Source organism: Squalius cephalus, assembly GCF_949319135.1.
Source record: "Squalius cephalus genome assembly, chromosome: 23".
NCBI classification, from domain to species: Eukaryota; Metazoa; Chordata; class Actinopteri; order Cypriniformes; family Leuciscidae; genus Squalius; species Squalius cephalus.
The window spans coordinates 18,369,844-18,396,658 of NC_137144.1; the positions used below are offsets into that span (position 1 = coordinate 18,369,844).

The window sequence follows — 26,815 nt, forward strand, 5'->3', positions numbered from 1 at the left end:
GTTTCTGGACATTTTTATTGGATTGAGAAGTGAAGAAGCACATAAAATGATGTGAAAAAAAAAAATTTGGGTTTGGAAAAGGATTTGAACTGGATTTGTATTGTTAGCATGAGCAGCACATGCGCTAACAGCTACGCCGCGGCCCGACCGCTCAAATTGACTCACCCAGAACTTGACCAGAAAGAAGGCGTTCTGAGGTCCTTTCCCAAACAGCTCCTTCAGCCCACCCTTCTTCTCAGGGAATTTGTCGTAGATTTGGCGTATGTCCACTGTCTCCAGAAGCGCATCGTTGTACGAGTAACTCGTCTGGCCGATGTGCACAAACAGGTGCTTGTTGTACTGCACAAAGAGTTGGAAATTAGATCACTGCAACATATACACGAACACACTTTTTTTTGTAAGATGTTTGTTGTCGAAGCAACAAGATTGAAAGAGTTTTCAATGAGTTTTTAACAAACTATTCCCAAATGTTGTTTGTGTCAGTAAGGAAGCATTTCAGATTGAATTTGTGAAGCGGTTTCAGGTTCTGCTGAATGTTTGTGTGGCTGGACGACTGTATTGAGAACACGACTGGTTCTGCGTATAACGCATGATTAATAGCCGCTGTCACGCCAGACCAGAGGGACAAGCATTTCATACAGATCCTGCCAACATGATAGATAACACAGGTCTGCTTTAACACGGACACGAGGCATTTTGATAACCTGCAGGTCACAAGAAGTTCTTCCCAGGTCTCGCTTTTAATCTACACATTCTGTTTTGTCTTCATTGTCTAGATCAGTGCGTAAATAGGACATTCAGCATCGGTCAGCTGATCTAAAGACACTTTTGGAGGACTACTAGATCATAATAAGCAGGTTCAGTTCTTTTAGCGCACCAGAAAAGATGTGTTTTGGTTTCATTTGAGCTGAAAATGACTTTAGAAATGCAATCTTGAGCTTCTGTAGTTTTCCATCATTATCATTGGATCAGGAAAAATGCGGGATGTGACCCTGGTCATCATGACCATCATGACCATCTCTAATAAGACCCAAATGGCCTGCAGCTGCATTTACATTTCTTTAAAGCATCGCACAAGCTCGCTGATCCAAGGCTAAATGCAAACTCAACACTTTCACCAAGTTATGTAATTCTTATATTATTAAACAAATATATTATGATTTAATAATATAAATAATATCAATTTGATAAACAATTCTACCACTAAGTAATGTAATACTGTATTTATATTCTCATATTATATTATATTATAACTATTATAGTATATTATAATTATATTATGATATTTGCTCAAACGCATAATGCAACATTTCTAAAGTAAGAAATTTATAATAAATGAATATAGTAAATATTACATTATATTAAATATTAAAGTAAATATGATTATATTATATTATATTATATTATATTATATTATATTATATTATATTATATTATATTATATTATATTATATTATCACCAACACCAAGGATATGCTAGTAAAATAATGCAATACTACTAAAATCCATCATTGCATTTATGGTAAATGTATCTTTAATCAAAATAAATAGATTAATTTCACATATAACTCATCTGGTGAAAAGAGTATTTAAGCAATACATTTAAGTAAATAAACAAAAACATACATATTTTTGTAATATTATAATAATATGATTTAATTATAGATTTCTTACTTTAGAAATGTTGCATTTCTAAATGTTGTATTCAACAACTATAGTTACACCTCTAAGAAATAAAAATACTGATTAAAATAGTTGTTTAAAAATATTTTTTCAGCTATAAACCATAATCATCTTTTTATAATAAATCTGCTGAATATATATACACATACATACATACATATATATATATATATATATATATATATATATATATATATATATATATATATATATATATGTATGTATGTATGTATGTATGTATGTATGTATGTATGTATGTATGTATGTACAGTACAGGCCAAAAGTTTGGACACATTACTATTTTTAATGTTTTTGAAAGAAGTTTCTTCTGCTCATCAAGCCTGCATTTATTTGATCAAAAATACAGAAAAAAATTTAATATTGTGATATATTATTACAATTTAAAATAATTGGTTTTCAATTTATTATACTTTAAATTATCATTTATTTCGGTGATGCAAAGCTGAATTTTCAGGATCATTACTCCAGTCTTCAGTGTCACATGTGACATCCAGTCAATCACATGATCCTTTAGAAATCATTCTAATGTTCTGATTTATTATGAGTGTTGGAAACAGTTCTGCTGCCTAATATATTTGATAAATAAAAGGTTAAAAAGAACTGCATTTATTCAAAATAAAAAAAAAAGATTTTTAATATAAATCTTCTTTATTATCACTTTTTATCAATTTAACACATCCTTGCTGAATAAAATTATTGATTTATTTAAAAAAAAAATAAAGAAAAAATTTTCTTTCTTTTTTTTTCCTTTTCTTTTTTCTTTTTCTTTTTTTTATTCATCAAAGTATCCTAAAAAAGTATCACAGGTTATGAAAAAATATTAAGCAGCAGAACTGTTTCCAACTTTGATAATGAATCATCATATTAGAATGATTTCTAAAGGATCATTTGATAGACTGGAGTAATGATCCTGAAAATTCAACTTTGCATCACCGAAATAAATGATAATTTAAAGTATAATAAATTGAAAACCAATTATTTTAAATTGTAATAATATATCACAATATTACATTTTTTTCTGTATTTTTGATCAAATAAATGCAGGCTTGATGAGCAGAAGAAACTTCTTTCAAAAACATTAAAAATAGTAATGTGTCCAAACTTTTGGCCTGTACTGTATGTATATGTATATGTATATGTGTATATATATATATATATTTTTTTATATATTTTTTTTTTATTATATAAATTGCAGAGCTGCAAAAGTCATCATTTAATGGTGTTTGTTGTGTGATGTTGATCTCTACATGTTAAAGCTGTTTTTGAGGCTGGTAAAGCAGGTCAAGGCTGCTCTTCTGCAGTAGTTCTGTGTGTGTGTGCTGACTCACTGAATCTGGGTCCCGCTGATGCTCCAGGAAGGAGGAGAACTCCACCAGCCGCAGTTTAGAGGTGCCGATAGAGCGCCCGTGCCACACCGGCATTGCAGCTGTGAGGGCTGTGGGGGACTCGTAAGCTACACACACACACACACACACACACACATATCAGTGATGGATTAAAGAAATAAGACCAGAGCCGTTAAAGGGATAGTTCACCCAAAAATGAAAATTCTGTCATCATTTACTCACCCTCAAGTTGTTCAAAACCTGAATGTTCTGCTGAGCACAAAAGAAGATATTTTGAAGAATGTCGGTAACTAAACAGTTGATGGACCCCTTTAACTTCCATAGTATTTTTTTTTTTTTTGTCCTACTATGTGGCCCATCAACTGTTTGGTTACCCATATTCCTCAAAATATCTCCTTCTGTGTTCAGCAGAGGAAAGAAACTCATACAGGTTTGGAACAGCTTGAGATGAGTAAATGAGTAAATGCTTGAGTAAAAAAAAACTTGAGTAAACGATGACAGAATTTTCATTTTTGGGTTAACTGTCCCTTTAAGAGTGATTTAACTATAATAAATATACTAAATTAAATGAATAAATCTTCTTACACTAAATAATTTAATTACATTGTTTTAATATGATGGTATACATATAATTTATATATTTACATATTATATATTACAATTAAAACTAAACATACTTTTTATTTATTAATATTACATAGAAAATAAATTATATTACACATTAATAATATTAATAAAATTTTAATAATAAACAAGTCTTCAACCAAGTAATGTAATTATCATATCATATTATAAATATATATTTTATTTCTATTATATAAACTAAATTATATTATAAATTAATAATACAATTCTCCCACCAAGTAATATACTTGTTATACTTGTTATATTCTCATATATATATATATATATATATTTATTTATTATGAAACACATTTATATTATTAATTAATAAAATGATTCATGTAATAAACAATAAATGAATAAAAACGTGCACAAGTAATAAAGCTGTTTTGAATGGCTCATCAAATCAAATATAAGAACCAGATTGATCCTTGTTGAAAATATACAAAATCTAAGTAGACATGCCAACTAAATGTCTGTCAATGGTGGATGTACAAACCTGCAATAGCTGTGGCCGTCTGGATGGGGTAATTCTGCTGTGAGAACGGCTTTATACTGAGGAACAAGAGCTCATTATTACAAGGTGTCATTTTGTTGTTTATTAGTTCATAATGCATTATTTTACTAGGCACGAATTCAGCCATGTGTAAATGAATTAGTTCTATATACTTACTCTTGTGAGGAACCAGGCTGTCCTGTTGGCACCTGCCAAATCTAGAAAGGGAGCAAAAGTAACACTCAATCACTAGAGTGAAACGATACGCGTGGATATATTCTTTTGCTCGTCCTTTAAATGGACACTAATGGCTTTAAAGTGTGCAGGGGCATCTCTTACCCCTGTGGACCCAGGTAAGGTGGCCCGTGGGAGTCCCGCGAGCCCCAGCCGGCTGTGGATGGCCGTGGCCGAGACGATCTGCGCTGAAGACATGGCCGCCATCCTGCTGATCGCATCATTCTTCACGCTCTGGTCCTTCAACGACACACATCACAGAGAACATCAGTCAGCTCCTGTATATCTGACTTAAAGCCAGAAGGTCTCATCATTTCTTCAAATCAATTTGTCTTAAGACCTGACGGGGTGAAAAAGCAGGTGAGGCCCATTTAAACTGCTCAACGGAAGCATGATTCTGAAAATTAATGAACTTTTTATATAAAACGTAGCCTTATATAAGCGCATATAGCAGAGGTAAATTGTATGCGAGGAACTCAATGCTGTGAAACAAAGGAAACTGCATTTAATTCGGCACAGAGTGCTTTCTGAATCGCAGATATGTGAATGACTGTGAATGTACAGTAATATGCCCTCAAACGTTCTCGTAACGAGTAATCAGAGTTGTTAAGAGTTTCTGAGCTCCCATCATGCAGTGCACTTTAACTATGTGGTATTGCACATTAACTATGCATGCTGTTGCACCATTTGGTGAAGTCTGGCGATAGACTTATGTGGCTTGTGTTACTCATTTGGAGAATGTGAGCTCTGTTTTTGTCAGCTGCAGTGCATGAAAGCAGCAGTCAGTCCGAGTGTCTGATCAATGGCTTTCATTCTGGTCAAGTACTGGAGTGCATACGCTCAAAGAAGAGCCTTTTGTGTAATCAAATGACTGTCCACTGTATCAGGCTTATAAAGAAGGCAAAAAATGAAAGACTAATCAGAAGTTTTACCTTATTAACTGCAGGTTTAGTGTTGTTCATATTAAAGTCAGCATGAAATCCCTCCCTCTTGCAGTGACATCTCTTCTCTGTTTACTGGCGCGAGGGCGGGACAACCCGTCAATCACATGAGATCTACCAATAGCAAACCGCAACTATCCAATCAATTCCTGATGGACAAAATCAAGTCTCGTCCTACGGTGTTTTGTTTTTTAAACCATCACAACATCCGTTTCATGCCGACTTTAAGTCCTGTCGGTGTGAAGTATTAAATACAGTGCGATAATCAGAGATATTTAGGTCTGCAATGTATGAAAATGGCATTGAGCTGTATAATCTTTATCGTTCTGCAGGAGAACTTGTCAAAGTGTTTTCATACAAGCAAATGATGTCGATGGCAGAACTGTCATTCGCTGTTTGACCACCAGATGCCACAGCTGCTCAAAAGCGGGATCCTTTGACACCCCTCCTCCTTTACAGGTCAGACCATCAGCCAACATGCCACTATATGCATTATGTTGTAAATAGTAAAAATGAACAAATTTTATTAGTTATTTTTATATAACTGTATATATGCGGTCAGTAATGATCCATCAGCATAGACACATTGCTACAATGCTACAAAAGATTTCTATTTCAAATGAATGCTGTTCTTTGTTTCCACAAAAATATGAAGCAGCACAACTGTTTTCAACTTTGATAATATAAGAAATGTTTCTTGAGCAGCAAATCAGCATATTAGAATGATTTATGAAGGATCATGTGACACTGATGCTGAAAATTCACAGGAATAAATTACATTTTATAATATAGGAAAGAGTTATTTTATATGTTAATAATATTTAACAGGTTTACTGTATTCTTGATCAAATGCAACCTTGGTGAGCATAAGAGACTTATTTCCAAAAATGTTTTTAATATTTTATTGAAAAACTAATTGTATACATAATTTTACATAATATATATATATATATATATATATATATATATATTAATCATTTAATAATAAATTTTTTAAAATATTTTATTAATTATAAATATGTATTGTCAAATAATTTAACATTAGCCTGTCATAACCCACAGTCATATTTTTATTAAATGGTTTATTTAAAAAAATTTTTTTTTTTACTAAATTACTATTTAAAATACGATTTGAATTAAATGGTTGAGGCATTTCACAATATTAATGTGTTTTTGATCACACAAATGCTGTTTTGGTAAGAATAGAGACTTCTGTCCAAAAAAAAGTAATTATCTATGAAATAATATAATAATACCAATTCTGGAAATTTTGGATTAGATTGGATAGTTGCTCATATATTGTCACATGCATAAATAATATGCTTTTGAGTTTCATGCTGCTTTTCAAATCATGCGCTTGTCCTTGAACAACTTTGCTGAAGCCAAGTATATAACACATTATCACGCATTTTTCAGTGTGTATGCAACGCCTGGCAAAATGCAGTTTCTTCCAAAACAAACACACTTTTGTGCGAATCAGGAAGGAAACGGACAAACATGTGGAAGAAAAGAAGTTAGCCAGTTGACTGCATACTAAACAGGGCAGTCACAAGCAGGAAATCTAGGTTACAGACAGCCAAACAGCAGGGCACCCGTACACACACACACACACTGTTCAGTACAGATATGGCCTGAGAGAATACACATACACACACAGACTGTGTCAAACACAAGATGTAGGCATGTACCTTTAGCTTGGAGTGAAATTCTCTGGATTTCCGCCGGGCAAGAACCTGGATATGACTGGAGACCTGGTCACACACACACACACAAAAGGAGCATTTTGTAACCATGGAGATGAAAGGCTCCCTGCCATTAGCCACAAAAAAACATGTACTTTAATTACAAACAGAACATCTAATACAACATCATTTGTTCAGGAACCAGGAAGAAGCACGCTTAATTAGTTAAGAATTCAGTTTTTAAGTCAAACTGACTTTACAGTAAAATTGTAAAGATTTGCAGTGAACAGAGCACAAAGCAACAGGTGTCCGCTCGCTGAAGAACGCTTCGGTAACTAAGGAAGGCAGTAAGCCAGCGAGACCACGTTTGGTTGAAGCTGTAAACAAAGCCTGGCTTGTCACTGTCACCGGTGTGAATTTACTGGAAATAAACTGTAGTTCAGCCTCGGTTACCAACATTATTTATTTCATGTCATGCTTAGAATCTGAAGCCACTAACCTGCTTTCTCGTCCGTGTTTTTCCCGTTCTGAGTTTGATGTATCTGGCGATTAATTCGTTACGACCTGGAAGAGAAAACAAAGAAATGCTTGTTTATGGACAACAAAATGATATGCAGTCAATATTTATATTTTAAAGAAATTATTTCAGTGACTTCATATATGTGAATACATGAACAAGTAGACTATTACACAACACAAACTGTCTTTCAAACAATTAATGATTTTAATTGAGCATATTTATTATTTTATATGTAGTAAACCGCAATGAATGAATTTACAATATTGTGGCAGTCGAATAAATCATTCAACAGACAAAAAGAATCAATATATTGTTATTTTCATATTAAACATTTGCCAGTCACTGGCTTACAACCCACAGTAATTCATATAAAATAAAATAAAAATAAAAAAATATATAAAAAATGTCAAATAAATAAATAAATCAAATTAAAAAATTATAAAATTCAATTAAAAAGTGAATAATTAATTGTATGCTACTAAATTAACATTTAAAATGCAATTTGAATTATATGGTGAAAGCAAAGATTATCAGTGCATTATCAGTTTATTCCTCATAAAATGCTAATTTATTGAATTAAAGAAGACTTGAAATAAGGAGCTATGGAAGCTTCTAATGTGAATATGAACTATAGAGCTTATAGTGCTTTTTGAAGTTTGACAGCACAATATACACAAAAAGGTTGTTTCTGGGTAAAATATCAAACACAACTGTTGGTTTAAAGTTTTAAATTAAAAATGTAAACCCAATGGTTGGGTTAGTCTATATTTGACCCAAACATGGGTTGAAACGACCCAGCGTTTCTTTGATGTTTCACTGTATGGAAAAGAGCCACGTGAACCTTCTTCAAAACATCTCCTTCTGTGTTTCACGGAAGACAGATGTCATTTGGGTTTGGAATGACATTAACGGGAGTAAATAGTTTCATTTTTAGGGCAAACTATTCCTTTAAGGACAATATCTGACTGCCAGTCAGGGTATTTTCTCCAGCTAGCCTTTACCCAATATGCTTGCAGTGTAATCTCTTCTAACCCAGACCTGGGCCTCCCTATTCTTCCAAACACAAACATTCGTGTACACACACACACACACACATACTCTCTGAACACTCACAATGCGGGCATTCATGCACACTCCGACTCTCAGATCAAAGAATCTCCAAACGGCCAGCTGTAAGCATGCTTACTGCTGCATAATTCATTCTTTTCAGTCACTTGAAAACATGCTCAGCTGGACTTGGCAAACCTGCAAAACAACCTCCAGAGAGAAAGGGGACTTACAGGGACAGAGAAAGAGAGCCTGTCGACGAATGTTGAGTTTTGAGAGTCTCCCCCGTGGAGTTTAGCAGACAAACCAAAGCATAAACTGGTCAAAGAGACTGGTGCACTCTCAACAAGAGATAAGATAAACACTATCAGTTCACTAAATACTGAATGACAGCTGATTACAGTTTTTTTTTTCAATTGCTAACAAGCATTAAACAACAAAACATCAACAATATGTCTAGTATAATGACGTGTGTGTGCTGTGTCAGGAGGAATTTCTGTGTAGAGTTTGCGTGTGTGTGTGTGTGTGTGTGTGTGTGTGTGTGTGTGTGTGTGTGTGTGTGTGTGTGTGTGTGTGTGTGTGTGTGTGTGTGTGTGTGTGTGTGTGTGTGTGAGATGGACCGGCCGTCTGTATTAAGCTATTTTCCTGCCTCCGTCCCAAGATACTGGAAAAGGCTCCAACCTCCCCACAACCCTACATAGGACAAGCGCTTTGGAAAATGTATGGAATATATGGATGGATGGACAATGTGAGGGTTCTAGTCCTCCCTCTCTCAGCCACTCTTCTTTCCCCACCAATCATCCATATCCCCAAACAAAATCATTTCAAAGCCATCCTGAGTTACCAAAAGATGGCAAAAAAATGACTACTGTAATAGAGACTAAAAATAGGGCTTTCAGCTGAAATTGCAACTAGTTGTTTTTGTAATAATTATTATTTAATTTTATTCCACTAATTTTATTTCAATATAATTCCTGCAGAAATTCAGAGTTTGCCTTCTGATTTGAATGTGCTTTTATCGGTTTTTAAAGCATTGTATGCGCATATATATATATATATATACATATAAAATTATAAAAAATAAATATTATATTAATATTATATTAATATATATATTAATATTAATTATATATTATATTTATAATTACATATAATTATAATATATACATTATAATAAATAACATATATATATATATATATTTATATATACACATTCAGACATTTTTATTTATATATATTACATACACTATATATTACTAATATATTAATATTGAATTATATAAATATTAAATAATTTTTAAAAAGTACTTATGTGGATCTTTTTTAATTCAATATATTACTTATGTTTTATTATTAATAAAATCACTATTATATGAATTCTACATAATTAAATTATAAATTATATTTATTCTAATATATATGGCTGATGATCCACCAATAACAGGACATCTGAATCTTCTGATGACTCAGCAATGTCAGGAAACACTAAGTGAAGTGTTTTTTTTTTTTTTTATTCATTCAGGTTTAGTGATGACTTACTCAACACTGAGCCTTAAAAGTGAGTGATTACAAAAATGTTGAAAGACTGAAAAACACTTATAGTTGAACAGATGCACTAAACTTAGCCGCAAAACCCAGTGAGGGGGTCGGACGGCATTCCTTTCTAATGGTGTTACAAAAGTATTGAAGTAATGCTGGTGGATGTCACATCACAAAAACCATTGAGGATGTGGAGGGTTAAAGGTCATTAAATTACAATATCAGCTTGATCAGCAAGTAAAGAGGAACACCCGCTGTTTGCAATTAAAAGCGAGCTGATAAATGGACCTCACATTGACGCAGGGTTAACCTCAGCGTTCCCTCTAAGGGGAAACATGGCGCCAAAAATGTGGCTCGTCAATCATTGTGCACTGACAGCTTACTCAACCATCCGTCTCTTCCACCAAACCTAATGAAAGGCTGTGATACATGCTGTGATATCCAAACCGGCCTGCTTTTCTCAGGACCTTTCACTTTTCAGGAAAGCAACAGGTGCAATCATTTACTCACTCTCATTCCAAACCTGTATAACTGTATGTTACTCACACTTATATACTTCAGAAAACTTAGTGCATGAGTTTGCGTCTTTTTTGAAGCTACAAAATTGCTCTTTTGTGTCCTGCAGGGGGAAAATGTTGGTTTGTAAAGTCATGAGGGTGAGTGAATGATGATTCATCACTTAAATGTAATTATTATCCCTGTAAGGTTGTGATAATACAGTAAAATCACTTTAGCTCTTTGCTAGTATGAACTACTTTTAGCTTAATGCTGAGCCAAATTGTTCTTTCTTCTGATTTCAGATAATACAAACTCAAGTCTCCGTTCTTCAAGTGATGTCATGGGTCACTGAAGAGAAAGGGTGATGTCAGAAGCTGAGAGCGAGCGTGACACGTGGCTCTCTCTCTCTCTCTCTCTCTCTCTCTCTCTTTCTCTCTCTCTCTCGCACTCAATTTGATCATTTTGCTATCATCTTGTCAACTCTCAGAAAAGTGGTGAGATTGGATAAAAGAATTTGGTTCTCCTCGCAAATCTTTGACCGTTTCAAATGACCCACAAGTATTGGGGTGTTGGCCCGTGGGTGTGGCGGTGACGGGCAGGGTAGAAACCCCAAATCTTTGGGACAAAGCACTGCCAGGCCTGATGGATGACTCTGAGGACTCGCTGCCATTACAATCACAATGGCCTAAACTAACTATACAAAGACTTTCTGTAGGAGGTCCATGACTAAGGAATGATGGGTCTAAACTGAGACTGCAATATTCATGGCTGATTTCCATGTGCATTACAGAGATCAACAATTTACCTGTTGATTTACATTACCTTAAGTAACAGTAATAAAAAAACAGAATCGAATGATAGACTTAATAATAATATTATAATGTAATATTTGTCATTTAAAAAATATTAAAATCACAAACACAGACTTGAAATAAATAAAAGCATTAATTAATTCATTTTGCATAACATTTTGAAAAGTATTTCTAATGTGTTATGTTATATAAGAATTACATATTTATGTATTTTTGTCATTGTAGTTTTCTTTTATTTGCTATCTTCAATTGTTCTTATATAAACAATATACAAATATAAAAATCTTAAAATAAAATACAATACAATTTCTTATATACACACACACACACACACACAATATAAGTTCAAGTTGAGTTTTGTGAAAGATAATAATAATAATAACAACAACAACAATAGTTGATTGTTATTATCATATAAATAAAACAAAATTAAAATAAAACAATACAATTATAATACAATATATTTAAATTTATGTTATACAAATAATTATAATAATATAAATATGTATAATATAATAATATTATAATAATAATAATTTAATATTTAATTATAAATATAATTAATAAATTAATTAATTTTTTTGATTACAATTATATATTTAAATACAATTGAAAACAAAAGTATGTGACGGTATATGTATATAAGTATATGTCATTTCTATCTCAAAAAACCACCTCGGACATTTAAATTCAGAGAACAACTTCAATGTTTGCAACTTTACTCAACTACTAAGGTTGGAAATAACTGAACTAAAATCTGCCATTCAGAACAAATTCGATCAAGTTTGATTGGATAAATCAAGGTATTCTGCCTTGATTGACACTCCACAAGGTCCAATCACACTAACAGACTAATGATCTACCTGCTCATTTAGCGCACAAGCACGCATGGTGAGGAACGGCAAAATGCCATATGGATACAAGGAAAGGTCAGCCTCCAAAAGCAGATGGTGGTCTGAACAATCCCCTCTCTGGGAGTCAGTCAGCTTAGACTGATATGATCTACAGGCTCAATGCAGGTGTTTCCCTGAGAGCAGGACCGAGGGGTGCGGCCAGCTTTCCCCCTGCCAGATAAAGCCATTCACACACACACACACACACGCTTATGTGCACACACATGCCTGCTACCATCTGATTAGAGTTAGCCAGCTGTCCTCTGTGACGGGTAGAGCCCGTAACACGATGACACCCCTCTGTCCGCAAATCATTTTCAGAGGGAGGGTCTGAGAGGAAATTCAAGGCCAGATGGCAAGAGACCGTGACGGACAGTCTTTTCTTTTCCAGTGGACACAACCCTAACCCCCCCACCCCCCCACCCATACACACACACCCCTCATCCCGCCAAATCTGCTATGATTATTTAGTGAAACCAAATCTGATAGGAAAGTCATGGACATGATCAGATGGACCAAATTTGTACTCGATAAACTCTCAACAATGCACTAAAAATCAAATATATAGCCAGTCCTGCCTTGAATTTATTCTTTTTAAATGTTGTTTCACTATATGTTCTAAATGTAAAATGGATTCTGAATGCATTTCACGGTCAAACAGAAGGAAGCACAGAAATGAAGGAACCGTTTCTACGGCCTCTGCTAGTCTGGAGTCACAGTAAACCGCTCAGTGCAGTATGTTTGATGTTAAAAGCCCTGAAAGTGTGTACACGTACAACAGTCCGGTTCTGAGAGAGCTCTAGAACGCTGAAAGCTTCTCCGCCTGCGATAGCGAAGCCAAACTGGAAACAGAGTGGAAGGAGTCGGTTTGGAGCTGTTTTCTTTAATGGGAGCAATTAAGCACGCTTCCTGTGTGTGTGTGTGTGTGTGTGTGTGTGTGTGTGTGTGTGTGTGTGTGTGTGTGTGTGTGTGTGTGTGTGTGTGTGTGTGTGTGTGTGTGTGTGTGTGTGTGTGTGTGTGTGTGTGTGTGTGTGTGTGTGTGTGTGTGTGTGTGTCTGTGTCTGACTGTGTCCTAACATGGTGCGCTGGCTGGAAACATCACACCAGCCTGCTGGAAATCACACATGAAAAATCCAAACAACCCCAAATGACCTCTCTCGCTCACTCACACTTTATCTCAACTCTTTCTCCATCATTTCATAAATCACTGTCTGCAAACTTTATGAAAGGAGAGCTAAAAATGAAGTTTGTCTGTCTGCCAGGGTAAATATGCCAACCAAATGACCTTGAAGAGAAACTTTCATTAAATGTATTTATCAGTCAAAATACGAATAACTAAATAAGTTTCAATTATACTGTTTTTAATGAGCACTTCGGTATTTGCAGCAACATCACAAAACATTTTTGAGTTGTCATGGAGCTGTACATGCTGCTGTTTTACAGTCACTGCCGATGAACAATACAACTAGGGCTGCACGATTAACCAAAAGAAAACCAGGATACAAATAAAATCACGATATATGCTGCGTGTTTCACAGTGAAACGCTGCACTGTGTTTATTTACATGCGAGGTGTGATAGTGATAACATGATAGTGTTTTTAGTGTCTCAGAGCGGCTCGGTTTGAAGTAAATGCAGCTAAATTTTATTTTATAAAATGTATGCTGCGTGTATATATATATATAAATATATATATTTATTAGGGATGTCCCGATACCACTTTTTGCAGAACGAGTCCGATACCGATACTTTCATTTTTGGTACTCGCCGATACCGATACTGTAACCGATCCTTGAATTTTCACTGCATTTGTAATTTTTAAATGTATTAGTAGATAAACCAAAAGAATATAAATCATATTAGTTGGCTTAATTTGTTCATCAAATATATATTTCTTTCAGTTATTTTCATGCTTAATTAAACCTGCTAAAATGCATTGTATGAGCTTCTGTTACTGTCACTCTTCATTCTGCTCTATCATATTTTATCTTTCATTTAATAGCCACAGCACATATTTAGAGCAGCTTCAGCAGGGCTCAGTGCTGAGGATCGGGTCAGCGGTTCAAATGTTTGTCAAAACCAGTGAAATATCAATTATTTAATCCAATTTTGATATTACAACAAAAACTACCAGCCTAATTAATGTGAATTTAAAACAAGTAAGCAGTCAGTAAAAAAATAAGAACAAACAATCGAATTACAAATAAGACAAATAAATACAATAGAACAAAGAAAATGGCTACGTTCATTTGAGATATAACCGACTTTGTTTACTATATGATACTCGCCAAGATGGGCGTTTTCAAATAATTTTGTGTGAATTCGTCACACACATTCGCGAAAGACAATTTAATTCAGTATTCGCGCGCTGAGACGCTGGTTTGCGGGGCGCGCGCTTTGGATGTTTGCGTTCATGGAACTTCTTGACCTGCACTCGTCCTGTAATAATGTAGGGAACCACTCGTTATGCTTAAATCAGGTAACAGTTCATGTTTTACTTAACTTTAATAAAGTAAGTTTTCACTTTAATTTAGTTTTCATCCAAATAACATGTGCTGAGTGAACGATCAGGAATATCTCTCTCTCTCTCTCTCTCTCTCTCTCTCTCTTTCTCTCTCTCTCTCTCTCTCGTCAGTTAACGTTAATAATAAGCTACATGCCTCGTTTTATTTTCTTTGCCATTGACATCTGACTGAACAAACTTTCCACTGATGTCTGTTTAAAGGGATGTGCTCGCAAAATGTACGTGGTATCGGTGAATTTTTATGAGTATGAGTATATGAGGACAGTATCGGCCCGATGCCAGTATCGGTATCGGGCCATCCCTAATATTTATTATTATATTTTCCTAAATACTCAATATTTTTAATAATCAATAATACTAATCAGACATATATATATATATATATATATATATATATATATATATATATATATATATATATATTATATTATATATATATATATATATATATATATATTGCATATACTATCATATACTATATACGTATATGTATACTATACACTGCATATACTATATACTATCAATATATATGTTATGCTTGAATCTGATTGGTTGATGAACGTTCTAAGGCGTACAATTATTTTCTGGGAAACACACGGCTAAAGTAGTTCTAGGCAGGTCTTGACGGCATTATAGTTCCATATCACTTCGCCAAATGATTTCAGTCATTTCACAGGTCTTTACAGCCTACAACAGCAGAAAAACAAAAACTGTATATTTGATCGCTTAGAAAGGGAATAGCACACCACTCCTCAATAAACCGCACAATATTCATGTTTTGTTTGAAAAAGTGTATAGTTTTCCTTGTCTTAACTGACAACACAGACAAATAAGTGAAAATATTTTCAAAAATCGTTCACGCTTGAGAACTTTTTGAATTTCATACACTAATGAGGAACACAAGCTTCTTTACAGCTGCCACCAAACTAAAATAACATGCACTATACGGCTCAAGGACTCTCTGTAACATGATATCGGTGTCTGTTTCAATCACTCATCCGTCTCAAACAGTTAAGAGGTGTGAGGCTGAAGCATGCTGTGACCTGTCTCCTAACTGGCTCTCGGTGAGGTAACATCCAGGCCTCTCACACCTATCAAAGCCAAATGAGAACATTAATGCGGTTCACACAGGACTCATTTCTTGTGTCCATACGGCCTTCCGGGCGTCAGTCCCACCTTGCACGAAGCCCCTTTTTCAAATTCACACACCATCCCTTGAGAAACATGATTAAACTCTGTACCTCTGGGAAAGAAAACGGGCAAAATTACTCCTCGGCCCCATTTTATGCAACACAAAAGAAGCAAAGTGCAGGTTTAGAGTGGGAATATACATAGTTCTTTGGTAGACCTTGAAAAGTAAAGACTTTTTTTTAAAGCGGCCCACATCGAGGGACCTCCTCTGGAGCACAATACAACTCTGAACACAAAAGCAATGTGATTTTACAAACACTTCTTTCAGATAGCAACTGCTTCCCACCTGAGTCTCCCACCCGAATCCCTCCTTTTCCATCACACTACATCTCGCATAGACAACCTTCCCTGCACCTTTATCATTATGTAAGGAAGTCTTTCTGTGTGACTCTAAACATACCCGTAGGTAGAGGTGTGGCGGGATTTTTGTAAGGACTTAAAACATAATCGGCTGTGTAAGTACAGTGAGTAAGCACTTATGGGTGTATTACACCATCTCGTTTGATCATTTTAGAATCATTTTAACAATGATGTTTAATCACTAGGAGATCACATCTAGCTGTTGAGCTGTGGTGAGTTTGAATCTGGCTCACAACATTTCTCGTTCCTCAATTTACTCCTCTCTTTTCTAATCAACTTAAAGGGATAGTTCACCCAAAAATGAAAATGACCCCATCATTTTCTCACCCTCAAGCCATCCAAGATGTATATGACTTTCATCTTTCCGCCAAACACAATCGGAGTTATATTACAAAATATTATCACTGGCTTCCAGTAACCGCCAGTTCTGGCGGAAGAGTGACCTTTGACCTGACGAATGATTAAGCTTAAGTGAGAGTAGACCCCTCTCGTGGTTCAAACAAATAGGGCTGGGCAACAAACTCAAGCTCCTCTTCTATTATATCGAAATCCTCCAACATTTCTCTTTAAAAATACTAGTTTTAGTCTTCTAATTTGTGACCGGTGTTTTGTTTTGCTCTATCCTCTGCGCTTCCGTGTTCGTGAATACATCATGCGTCGGGTCAAAGGTCACTCTTCTCACGTACGGCTGTTACCGGAAGCCAGTGATTACAATTTATAAAGTTATAAATATGAATATTTTTCTTACAAAAACGCATAGCTTCGCTTCAGACGGCTTTTATGAACCCCCTTTTACTTATATGATGGATGGATGCGCTTTTTTGGGCTTCAAAATCAAAGTACTATTCACTCCCATTATAAAGCTTGGAAAATCCAGGATATTTTAAACATAAATCTGATTGGCTGAAAAGAAGAAAGTCATATAGACCTAGGATGGCTTGAGGGTGAGTAAATTATGTATGAATTACATTTTGGGGTGAACTAACTGCCCCCTATTAGCGATGATGTGCAAAACCAGTGGACTTCACCAATCTCAACAACTGACCATTGAGACACTGTTAGTTCCTATAAATAAATAAAAATGTATGTTCGTTGCTTGTCTTTCATCTTTGAAAATAAATCTTAAGAAGAGAGTGGAGGCTTGATTTGTGCATTTGGTTCGCCTTGTTGTGTACTTCTGCTGCTGGCAGAGATTCAACAGCACACTAGTTAGCCAGAACAGAGTGACTCTAACTCCCATAACCACTAGTTTCCCCTGCGGAACGTAATGTAGCCCAAACTGGCACCACAGTCTCGGAGCGGGTCTGTTATCCTATTGTTAAAGACACAGCTTTGCAATTTCCAATTCTCCGAGGCACACATTATGTTCACAAAGCCCAACACTGCCTGAGCACACCAGTCTATTCATTATTTTACACTCACAATTTGCTATTATAAAATGCAGAAAGACATGGTGCTCTAAGGTAAAATTAATAACGTTTCAGGCTCTGTTTGCATGAATAGAGCTACAACACAAAATGTCCTTTAAATTAAAGTAAATTGAAGGTATTTTACAACCAACGAAATACGCTACTGAAATGCCCGTCAAAGACTGAATAGCAATAATAGGTATTTTAGGACTTTAAGATAAACACATTAAAGCAGATTTACATATATCCTCAATCATAAAATTCGTAAAAACGTCTGCTAAATGTTGGTATAACATCTGACAGGAAATATTTTAGCTATGCATTGCACACGAATAAATACTTCAAAATTACATTTACAAAATGAAAACAGGCATTTGGAAGCAAATCAATGATGATGCACAGTGTTGGTGCTACAATAAACAAAATGTTAATTTAAGTTAGAATAAGTTTACTTTGCGAGAAGAAAAAAAATGGCTATGGGACGACAGTCAATTATACTGTTTAGAGGTCAATATACGAAAATATTTGATCACAGAATGGCCAGGCATGTCAATTGTGCTTAAAAAAGCTACAATACATTTCTCAAGTATAGGTGGATATGGATGTCGGAATATAAATCACTTGAGAAATATTAATTGGCTGAGATTATGTTAAGTCCTCACAGTATATCCCCTTAGAAGTGAAACCACTGAGATTAGATCTTTCCTTCATTGAACCCAGCGGGGGACTGTCAAATCTACTTATGGCATGTTTTCTCTGCCTAAAATAAGCCTACTAGCAAAGCCGAGCCGAATGGTTTATAATATCAAAGGCGACAGAGAGGGCACACTAATTTTACAATGTTGGGGGGAAAAAAATCATGCAACAACAGTCAAAAAGGACGTCTGTGAGGGGAAAGAAAAGGATTATGGGAAAAAAGAAGTGCTTGGTTCACCTGTAAAACCATTACGAACCATCTAAAGCGAAAACTCTGATCCTTTGGCTTGACTCCAGTTTTTGTGCTTCCGTGATGCTGTAAAGAGCCCCCTCAGGTAAACAGTGAGATAAGCTGAGCCACGACACAAGGAAAAAAACCTATATTGTTTTGAAGTGAAAGGCGGTTGCTATAGGGACGGCTGCTAATTAACCACACGGCGCTTGCAGACCTGAGAGCGGCAGGACTGGGGACTAGGATCTTGACTTGTATGGATCTGTGATGGGTACGCACATAAAACAAATCTCAAGCAGTTGTTATGGACGATGAAATAACGAAGGTGACGTAAAGCACAAGGCTAAGGAATGTTACACGGACACCAGCGTAGGAGGTGACAGGTTTGCCTCAGCGACCCAAGAAAAACCCCCCACAAACACCAGCCAATTTATTTAGAAGGAAATGCCTGAAGGAAAAAACCACTGTGGCCATGGGAACAAACAGGTGTCTATTGAGATACCTCAATCCATTTAACTATGCAACTTTTCTATTAAAGTTCAACATTAGTTAAAACACTAACAAAAGTTAAAATCACAGCATTTATTAATCTAGGCTATTCTTCATGTTCACTCATAATACAGTTTTCACAACTTGACAAGTTAAAAATGTTTTAGTATACATAGAAATTCACATGAACCTAGATTACCATATTTTCGGGTCAAATATTGTAATTTTTTTGTTAATGCATTAGGTAATGTTAAAATTATAAACCTTAAAGTAAAGTGTTACCAAGATTTCACAGGACAAGTTTCAAAAAGCAGAGCATGCAATTCGCAAAATCAAGGTCATGGGTTAGATTCCCAAGGAATTAATGCATGACTTAAACACCCTGAATCCAAAGCTGCTTTGGAAATAAGTGTGCGCCAGTTGCATACATGTAAATGTTTTAAAAGGATAGGAAATTGGGAAAAGGCAAGAATTTGCAAGTTGGATTCAAAACTGCATCCCCATGGAGGCAGCAACCATGTGCACTGCTATTCTACCACGGAAAAATAAACTTTCAGTAAAAAAAAAAAAACGTTTGGCTTTATGATTTATAAGTCCACCTTTTCCATCATGCATCCAGATTTAACAACTGTTTGGTTTCCGAGTTGTTCCTAATAAAGACAGCTGGATACAAGTCCAAGCAGAGTGAGGAGGCTTCACTGTGGACAAGGCCAAGAGCATGTTTAATATCCTACGAGAAAAGAAAAGCAGTATTCCCTCTTTCCATGACATCACCCCAGCCGAGAGTTTGAGGGAGGTGTTGGAGGAGGGGGTAGCTTTGGGGAATGAGGTGGGGGGGGATTGGGAGCGCAGCTGGTGTCAGCCGCACGACCATCTGCTCCTAACTAATGGTTCACGCTGACTTTACAAACAGAACCCCGGACAGCCAACCCGCTCCACCGCCTGGCCCGCTGGAGTTCAGTTTTCCAGTTTCAGAGGCCCAACGGACCTCATCATCTCACCCTGAGGACAAACAACTAACAACTTCCCTGAGAACTTTCTGATGAGCCAACCTCAACAAACAACACACGATTACAAGCAGTCAAAACAACCCCCAACGGCAGTCATAACTCCACATAGCAAGTCAAAATACTGAGATTGAGAAAAAGGGCTGATTGTAAATTGCGCTAAGATGTATAACCTCAACATCTTAAAGGTGTATTCACACAATTTGACATCACATTTGGGCTCATTTGGTTGGTTCAATCCACACTTAGAAACGGTGGTCTGGTTCATGTGAACTCAAGATTCAAATTCGAGTTCTGACCTAGCAATCAAACCAAGCTTTTTTGACTCACCATACATTTTCCCCTCATCGGACAGGATGATTTTCCGTCGGCCGCAGGGTGGGTAGATGGCCAGGGCCTCCTGGAAGCTCTGCTCAATGTCAGGGCTCCACACACCCTCTGCGTCGTTGTCCATGGGCTTATCGGCCGAGTCGCTCATCCTCTCGATATCCTCCCCGGCACTTTCACTGCCACTCCAGCTGCTGGGATCCATGGCGACGGCTGGGATCTCGGAGCCCGAGCCTGGGGAACTTTAGGTGCACTGACCTGGGAAGACCAACCACAAAAAAAAAGCAAATGATTTGTCTGTTCAACCTGAGGAGTTCTGCCAAGAGGTACAGTAGTTTAAGTCTCTGACAACACAACAATTCAAGCAGGGGTAAACATGAAGAAAATGTGATTGCCATATTCATTTACAATGGCATTTCTTATGATATCCCAAAATACTTCAAAGATTACTATAGTTTTACCATAATGCTAACATTATGCAGTTCAAAACCATGGCAATTGAGTTCATTCATTATGTCAATTAATGTTACTTTGGATACATTTGCTAATTGTAAAAATGTAGACAAATTTACTTTTAGCAGATATAAAATTAACAGCATTTATCTTCCAGGAAAACAGACCAAATATATTGATGACTCATCCTGCACTACAAAGATTTTGTCCAATCAGATGCTCTATGGATTGAGAATGCCACTGCGATGTTAAACAATGTCACTGCGTTTTTAAAAATGGCCTGTTTACAATTTCACACAGTAAATCTATTTGTGGTTTGGAAATGAAAAAATAATAATGAATGCTGACCACATTAAATACAATTAAAACATTCTCTCATCATCCATAAAAAACATCAACCCAAAAGCTAAAGATCAACACATGATTGAAAACCTATGAAGAAAAGGAAATGAGAAAACACATAAGCCACGCCAATTTAGGAATGGCACTTAGGCTAAACCAAAACAGCTGCTGTCTTAGAAGGGAACACTTACAAGCTGGCAATGATGCCAGGACAGCTTTTACATTTTGTGGTAGAAGATTGCTGAATGACAAATGTTGATCCCGTAGCTTAAGAGAGAGTGATTATCCCAAATCACATGCAACACTCCTCCTAGTCACTGTGTTTAGCATTAGCACCACACATTACGATTCAAGTTAAAGGAAACTGCTTGCGCAAAAGCTCTGTGGCAAACTGCAATCCCATTATAAAAATTACACTAGAAATCAAGGAATAATAAAAAAAAACAAAAAAAAACATGCCCATGTGCAGCCAACTGCTCACATAAACAGCTAAGAGCACAACAAAATCAAACGTGTGTGTACTTTAGAACTTTGAGGTAAAGCATGAGTTGTTAAAACAGTACAAATCTCAACTGAATGATCACACAGAGTGATTGCTAACTACAAACTTGTGTTTTCAAGTCATGCCTGGCTTAGCGGCTACGCTAACCGGGGAAATGCCAAGTGAAAACAGTGCTGCCTATTGTAGAACCACTAGCATGTGTTTCCTGTCAAATTTGAGCAGGCTGCACTTTGCAATGTGTTAATGTGTGTGTACAAAGTGTTGGACCCTGTGAAAATGAACACTTCAGCACACTTTTAAAAAGAGTAGTACTTATTACAGAAATAATATACTTTAAAAATATATACTTCAGTGCGAGCTGAATAATGTTTTCGGTTGTTATCTGCAATTGAATGAAGATGTATTAAATGCATTAAATCAATTAGTGCTTTTTTGACATAAAATTATAATCAAGTACTTCACACATCAAAATAAGTGTACTACTTTAAAGCAGGAAAAAATATTATAAATAAATGAAAAGTATTTTACTAAAAAAGTAAAACTATTAATTTGGCATTAAAAGTAGTAAGTAGTAGTGATTATATTTAACTTTACATAAGAGTAATAAACTGTCATCTATTGTAAGTCCCCATTCGGATAGCTAAATGGGTGTGTACAAGTGTGTGACTGCAGTAACTGACTGTTTTGTGTGTGTTTGTGTACTAAATGCTGGCATTGCAACAAAAAAAAAAAAATCACTCGTACTGCTGAAAGAGAGTGATAAAATGTGTGCATGCTGCAAACTGCTAAATGCTTGGGCTCTTAAACATCATCTTCCTGACTTGGAGATGAACTCAACTGTAATCACTTCCAGCACAGTCATGTGTGCACTTTTGGCTTGGCCCACAATTACACTGCAATCTGTAGTTTTCCACTTCTGGCACATCATGGAAACACTTACCGAATACTGTATTTGTACATTCAGCACACTACTTCTGAGTTTCTACTTAGTGTTTTTGTTGAGCTCTATGCATATATCGCATGTGAAGGTTTTGTTTCATATACTCCCTGATCTTGTGCATTACCAGCCGACCGAACCAGAAGTACATGCTATAATTACTTTTACGGTAATAACTTGGAAATCTGAGAGATTCTACATGAGTTTTGAATTAGCATCAACAAAAGCAGGCTGGTGGTTTGGACATTTGTAGATTAAAGAGAGCCTGAGTGTGATGGTTTAATAGGAGAGAGCGAGAGAGGCGGCTCTCAACACACCACACACTCTCCCTGTAATTTACAAAACTTCACACTTTAAAAGAGAGAGAAACTCAGTATAAGAGAAACTGTAAAGAAACTAAATAAATAAATAACCTGTTTTACTGGTCTATCACGGATGAGTGATATCAGCCGACTAATCGATTAGTTGTCCAACAATCAACTACTTGGTTAGCGATGTTTGACTATTTTATCTTGATTTTAACAAAGGACAATAACTATACCGATAACTAACTCTTAAGTTTTAATAACTGTTTTACATGTCCACATCACAGATCACGACACGGAAGAACAATATCGGTGAAATGACTTTCAGAAAGAGTTTTTTTCCAGCTGATAACAATAAAAACATTGACAGCGAATCAGAATGCACCCGACTTCAAAGAGCGAATTGTTTAAAGTGGCAGATGACTACAGCACGCACTTGTAAAAAAAATCATCATACTTGGTGTGAACCAATAATAATAATTCGTTACATTTATATAGCGCTTTTTCTGAGACCTCAAAGCGCTTTACATAGATGGGGGAATCTCCTCAACCACCACCAATGTGCAGCATCCACTTGGATGATGCGACGGCAGCCATATTGCGCCAGAACGCCCACCACACACCAGCTTACTGGTGGAGAGGAGACAGTGATGAAGCCAATCAGTATATGGGGATGATTAGGAGGCCATGATGGACAGGGGCCAAGGGGCAAATTTGGCCAGGATGCCGGGGTTACACCCCTACTCTTTTTCGAAGGACATCCTGGGATTTTTAATGACCACAGAGAGTCAGGACCTCGGTTTAACGTCTCATCCGAAGGACGGGATTATCATACTTGGTGTGAACGGCCATTAGAGTTACAATTTAATTAGAATTCTCAAAAAATATTGCATCTTTTAATTTATCCACTTAAAATGGCCTTTTGGTCACAGTTTTTGCGTCGCACAGTTTTTTTATAACATCCCACCAACGTCATTGCACTTTTAAGATGGCGTGTCAAGTTAAAAACAGTACAAGGACACATCTTAATGTGACGGTTCACCCAAAAATGAAAATTCTGTCATCATTTACTCAACCTCACGTCAATCCAAAACCTATAGGAGTTTTTTTGATTGTGAAAAACACGAGAAAATATGTTGAAAAATGTCAATGGGGACCAAATTGTAATTTTTCTCGAAATATCTTCAATGTTTCACAGAGGAAAGTCATACGTGTTTGGAACAACAACAGGTTGAGTAAATGGTGGCTGAGTTTTTGTGGACTATCCCTTTAAACTAAACGCATGATAACATGAGAAACCAAAGACATTTGCACAAGCCGTCAGGAAAAACCTCTGTGTTTCGTTATGTGTGCGCATGTAACGTCCCATAATTCCCGGCTGTGAGTCCACCCGGCGCGTCTGCACAAGCAGAGTGCCAGTCAAAGCCAAGATGTTGTGACTGCAGCAATATGGCAGTGCTTGATGTTGGAGAGCACAGTGCTTGTGCAGGGCCTCGGTGGCAGATGGAAGGCCGAGATTAGTCATGCAACAATGTACTGTGGTCACACTTACAATACACTTCACCCTCCAGGCAGCCTCAGCCGGCCAAACGAGAGGCATGGGTGCGATCCCACACAAACCGGGAGGAACACATCCACCCCGGGCAGCTGTCTCACTCCCTCTGGTCTACTCTCGCTGCCAATGGAGACGAGGGTATATAACAGTATACATGTGTACGCTTGTGTGTGTCCATGTCCACGGGGCGAGAACATCACTAAAGCGCCAGCTTGTTGTAATTAAATGTAATGATATGTATATGAGTACAGACAGTATTTGCGTGGGGTCCCATTTGTGTTGTAATGCTAGAGAACTCTATTACATGAGTGTAGATCACAAAATCTGCTTTATTCGATGCAAAACCATCACGCTGAGCTCTTTAAAGCGTTCACAGGAGCCTCTCGCTCTCACTTCATTACCAAATTAAGCTGTAATCGAAGCGCCCGGCTCTCGTCTGCACATTAGCGGCTCCCTATTGATGAAGCTGGCAGCCGGACCGATGGAAAACAGCTACACTTCCACCCGCCTCCACTTTGCTGCTTTGGATGGTTTAAATGTATTAAAGAAACAGTTTACTGGGAATTACAGCCATACCTTGAGTTATATGTTTGAGTAAATTGCCCTGTGATTAATTAAAAGTAATGAACAACTAGACTGTGTATGAACAGTTAGGCTTTTTTTTTTTAAGGGGTCTAGAGAGGAAAAAATAAGGCAAATTTGTGACAACACATTTTTTAACAGCTATATATACATATATATAGCTCTTTAAAGCTATATATATATATATAGCTGTTAATATATGTTATTCTTTATTTGAATTGCAATTTCTTTGAATTTCATGCATTTATATTTGTATTACACAATATTAGATAAGTGAAACCATTTCTATTTCACTCAAATGTATTTGTATAGCACTTTGTGTAGAAGAAAAGATAAATGCCATATAACAGTGGTAAGCAAACATAAACAAAAAATGATAAAAAATATATTAAATTATAAAAAAAATATATATATAATTTATATACCGGTAGTTATAATTTAGTTTTTTGTTTTATTTCCACTGTTTCACTGTTGTGTCAATAATAATAATAATTAATTAATTAATTAATTAATTAAATATTGTCTATATCATGTTTAAATGGGCCAGTTTACATGAAAATATATAGCTGACTCTTATATTTAGGGGTCATTGGCACTAAAAACTCCTCATATATGCACGTCACATAAGCACAACATCAAATATTTGTTAATTATGTCAATTCTCAGTAACTTGAAGAGTATCAAAAAGACTATAGAGAACAAAAACGATCCGATTACAATGAAAAACAAAAAAAAACTTAGTTGTAACGCCGCTAGATGCTCCATTCATTTAATCAAAAAGAATGGTTACATTAACCCTCATAAACCGATTCCACTTACATAACAGGAGCTTCATAACGGAGAAGGCTTATTAAGTTATTAAGCGGTTTAAGGGTTTTCATATATCCAGTATCTGTAAGTGATCGCAAAGAGCCTTCCTCCAGTGCATTTCTAGCGGTGACACGAGATGCACGCACAATGCTATTAGTCTCTATATTACTCTGTCATCAGCCAGGAAATTCAATTAAGGATGACCTAAAAATCCCTTCTTTCAGTCTTTCTCTGAGAGAGAGAGAGGCTTTTGCATTTCAATGGCATGTGTTGTATAGCGGCCAGCACATCTTGTACTCTGATTGTCAGAGTAGTATTTGCTTAGATGAAACCGTGTCCTTTTATTTCTGCGAAGGAACCACGCCAGAGAATCCTTCCTCAAAGAAACCCTTGCCTTAGACTCCAAAAAAGCATTATAGGAGGAAGACGTCTTGAAGATGCAAGAAATGTGAAGGGTCCTTAAGAAATGGGCTGTTGCTCCTATTCAGAAACATGTGCAAAGAAGCATCTTTAATCAGAAAAAAATTTCACAGCCTTGTAATACATCTTCAGCGCATTGTGCTCTATAACTTGGCATGTACTTCAAATTAATTATTTGTCACGCTGATGACTAAAGCGGGGGTCTTACAAAACACATAAGCCATCCTTGAGATTACATTTTACTCATCTAAATATGTACCGAACCCGCGTGTCCAAGGCTTCATTCACCTGAACAGAAATCGCACAGCTTTGCTCGCTCGCTCCCCAGGTTATGACTTT

The 26,815-nt window shown here is 36.2% G+C and overlaps 1 protein-coding gene across 2 annotated transcripts in view; it reads right to left on the reverse strand.

The window, feature by feature from the left end:
* The window catches only part of tead1a (TEA domain family member 1a), a 38,939-nt gene that overhangs the window by 5,659 nt on the left and 6,465 nt on the right, over positions 1-26,815 (reverse strand). For both annotated transcript variants that reach the window (XM_079859464.1, XM_079859465.1), the window contains 8 exons: positions 20,574-20,828; positions 7,527-7,591; positions 7,034-7,096; positions 4,510-4,644; positions 4,348-4,388; positions 4,174-4,229; positions 3,033-3,157; positions 166-339 (listed from right to left, as the gene is read on the reverse strand). In XM_079859464.1, coding sequence (XP_079715590.1) covers positions 166-339; positions 3,033-3,157; positions 4,174-4,229; positions 4,348-4,388; positions 4,510-4,644; positions 7,034-7,096; positions 7,527-7,591; positions 20,574-20,775 — 861 coding nt within the window. In that variant the 5' untranslated portion in view covers positions 20,776-20,828. The remainder of the gene's footprint in view (positions 1-165; positions 340-3,032; positions 3,158-4,173; positions 4,230-4,347; positions 4,389-4,509; positions 4,645-7,033; positions 7,097-7,526; positions 7,592-20,573; positions 20,829-26,815) is intronic.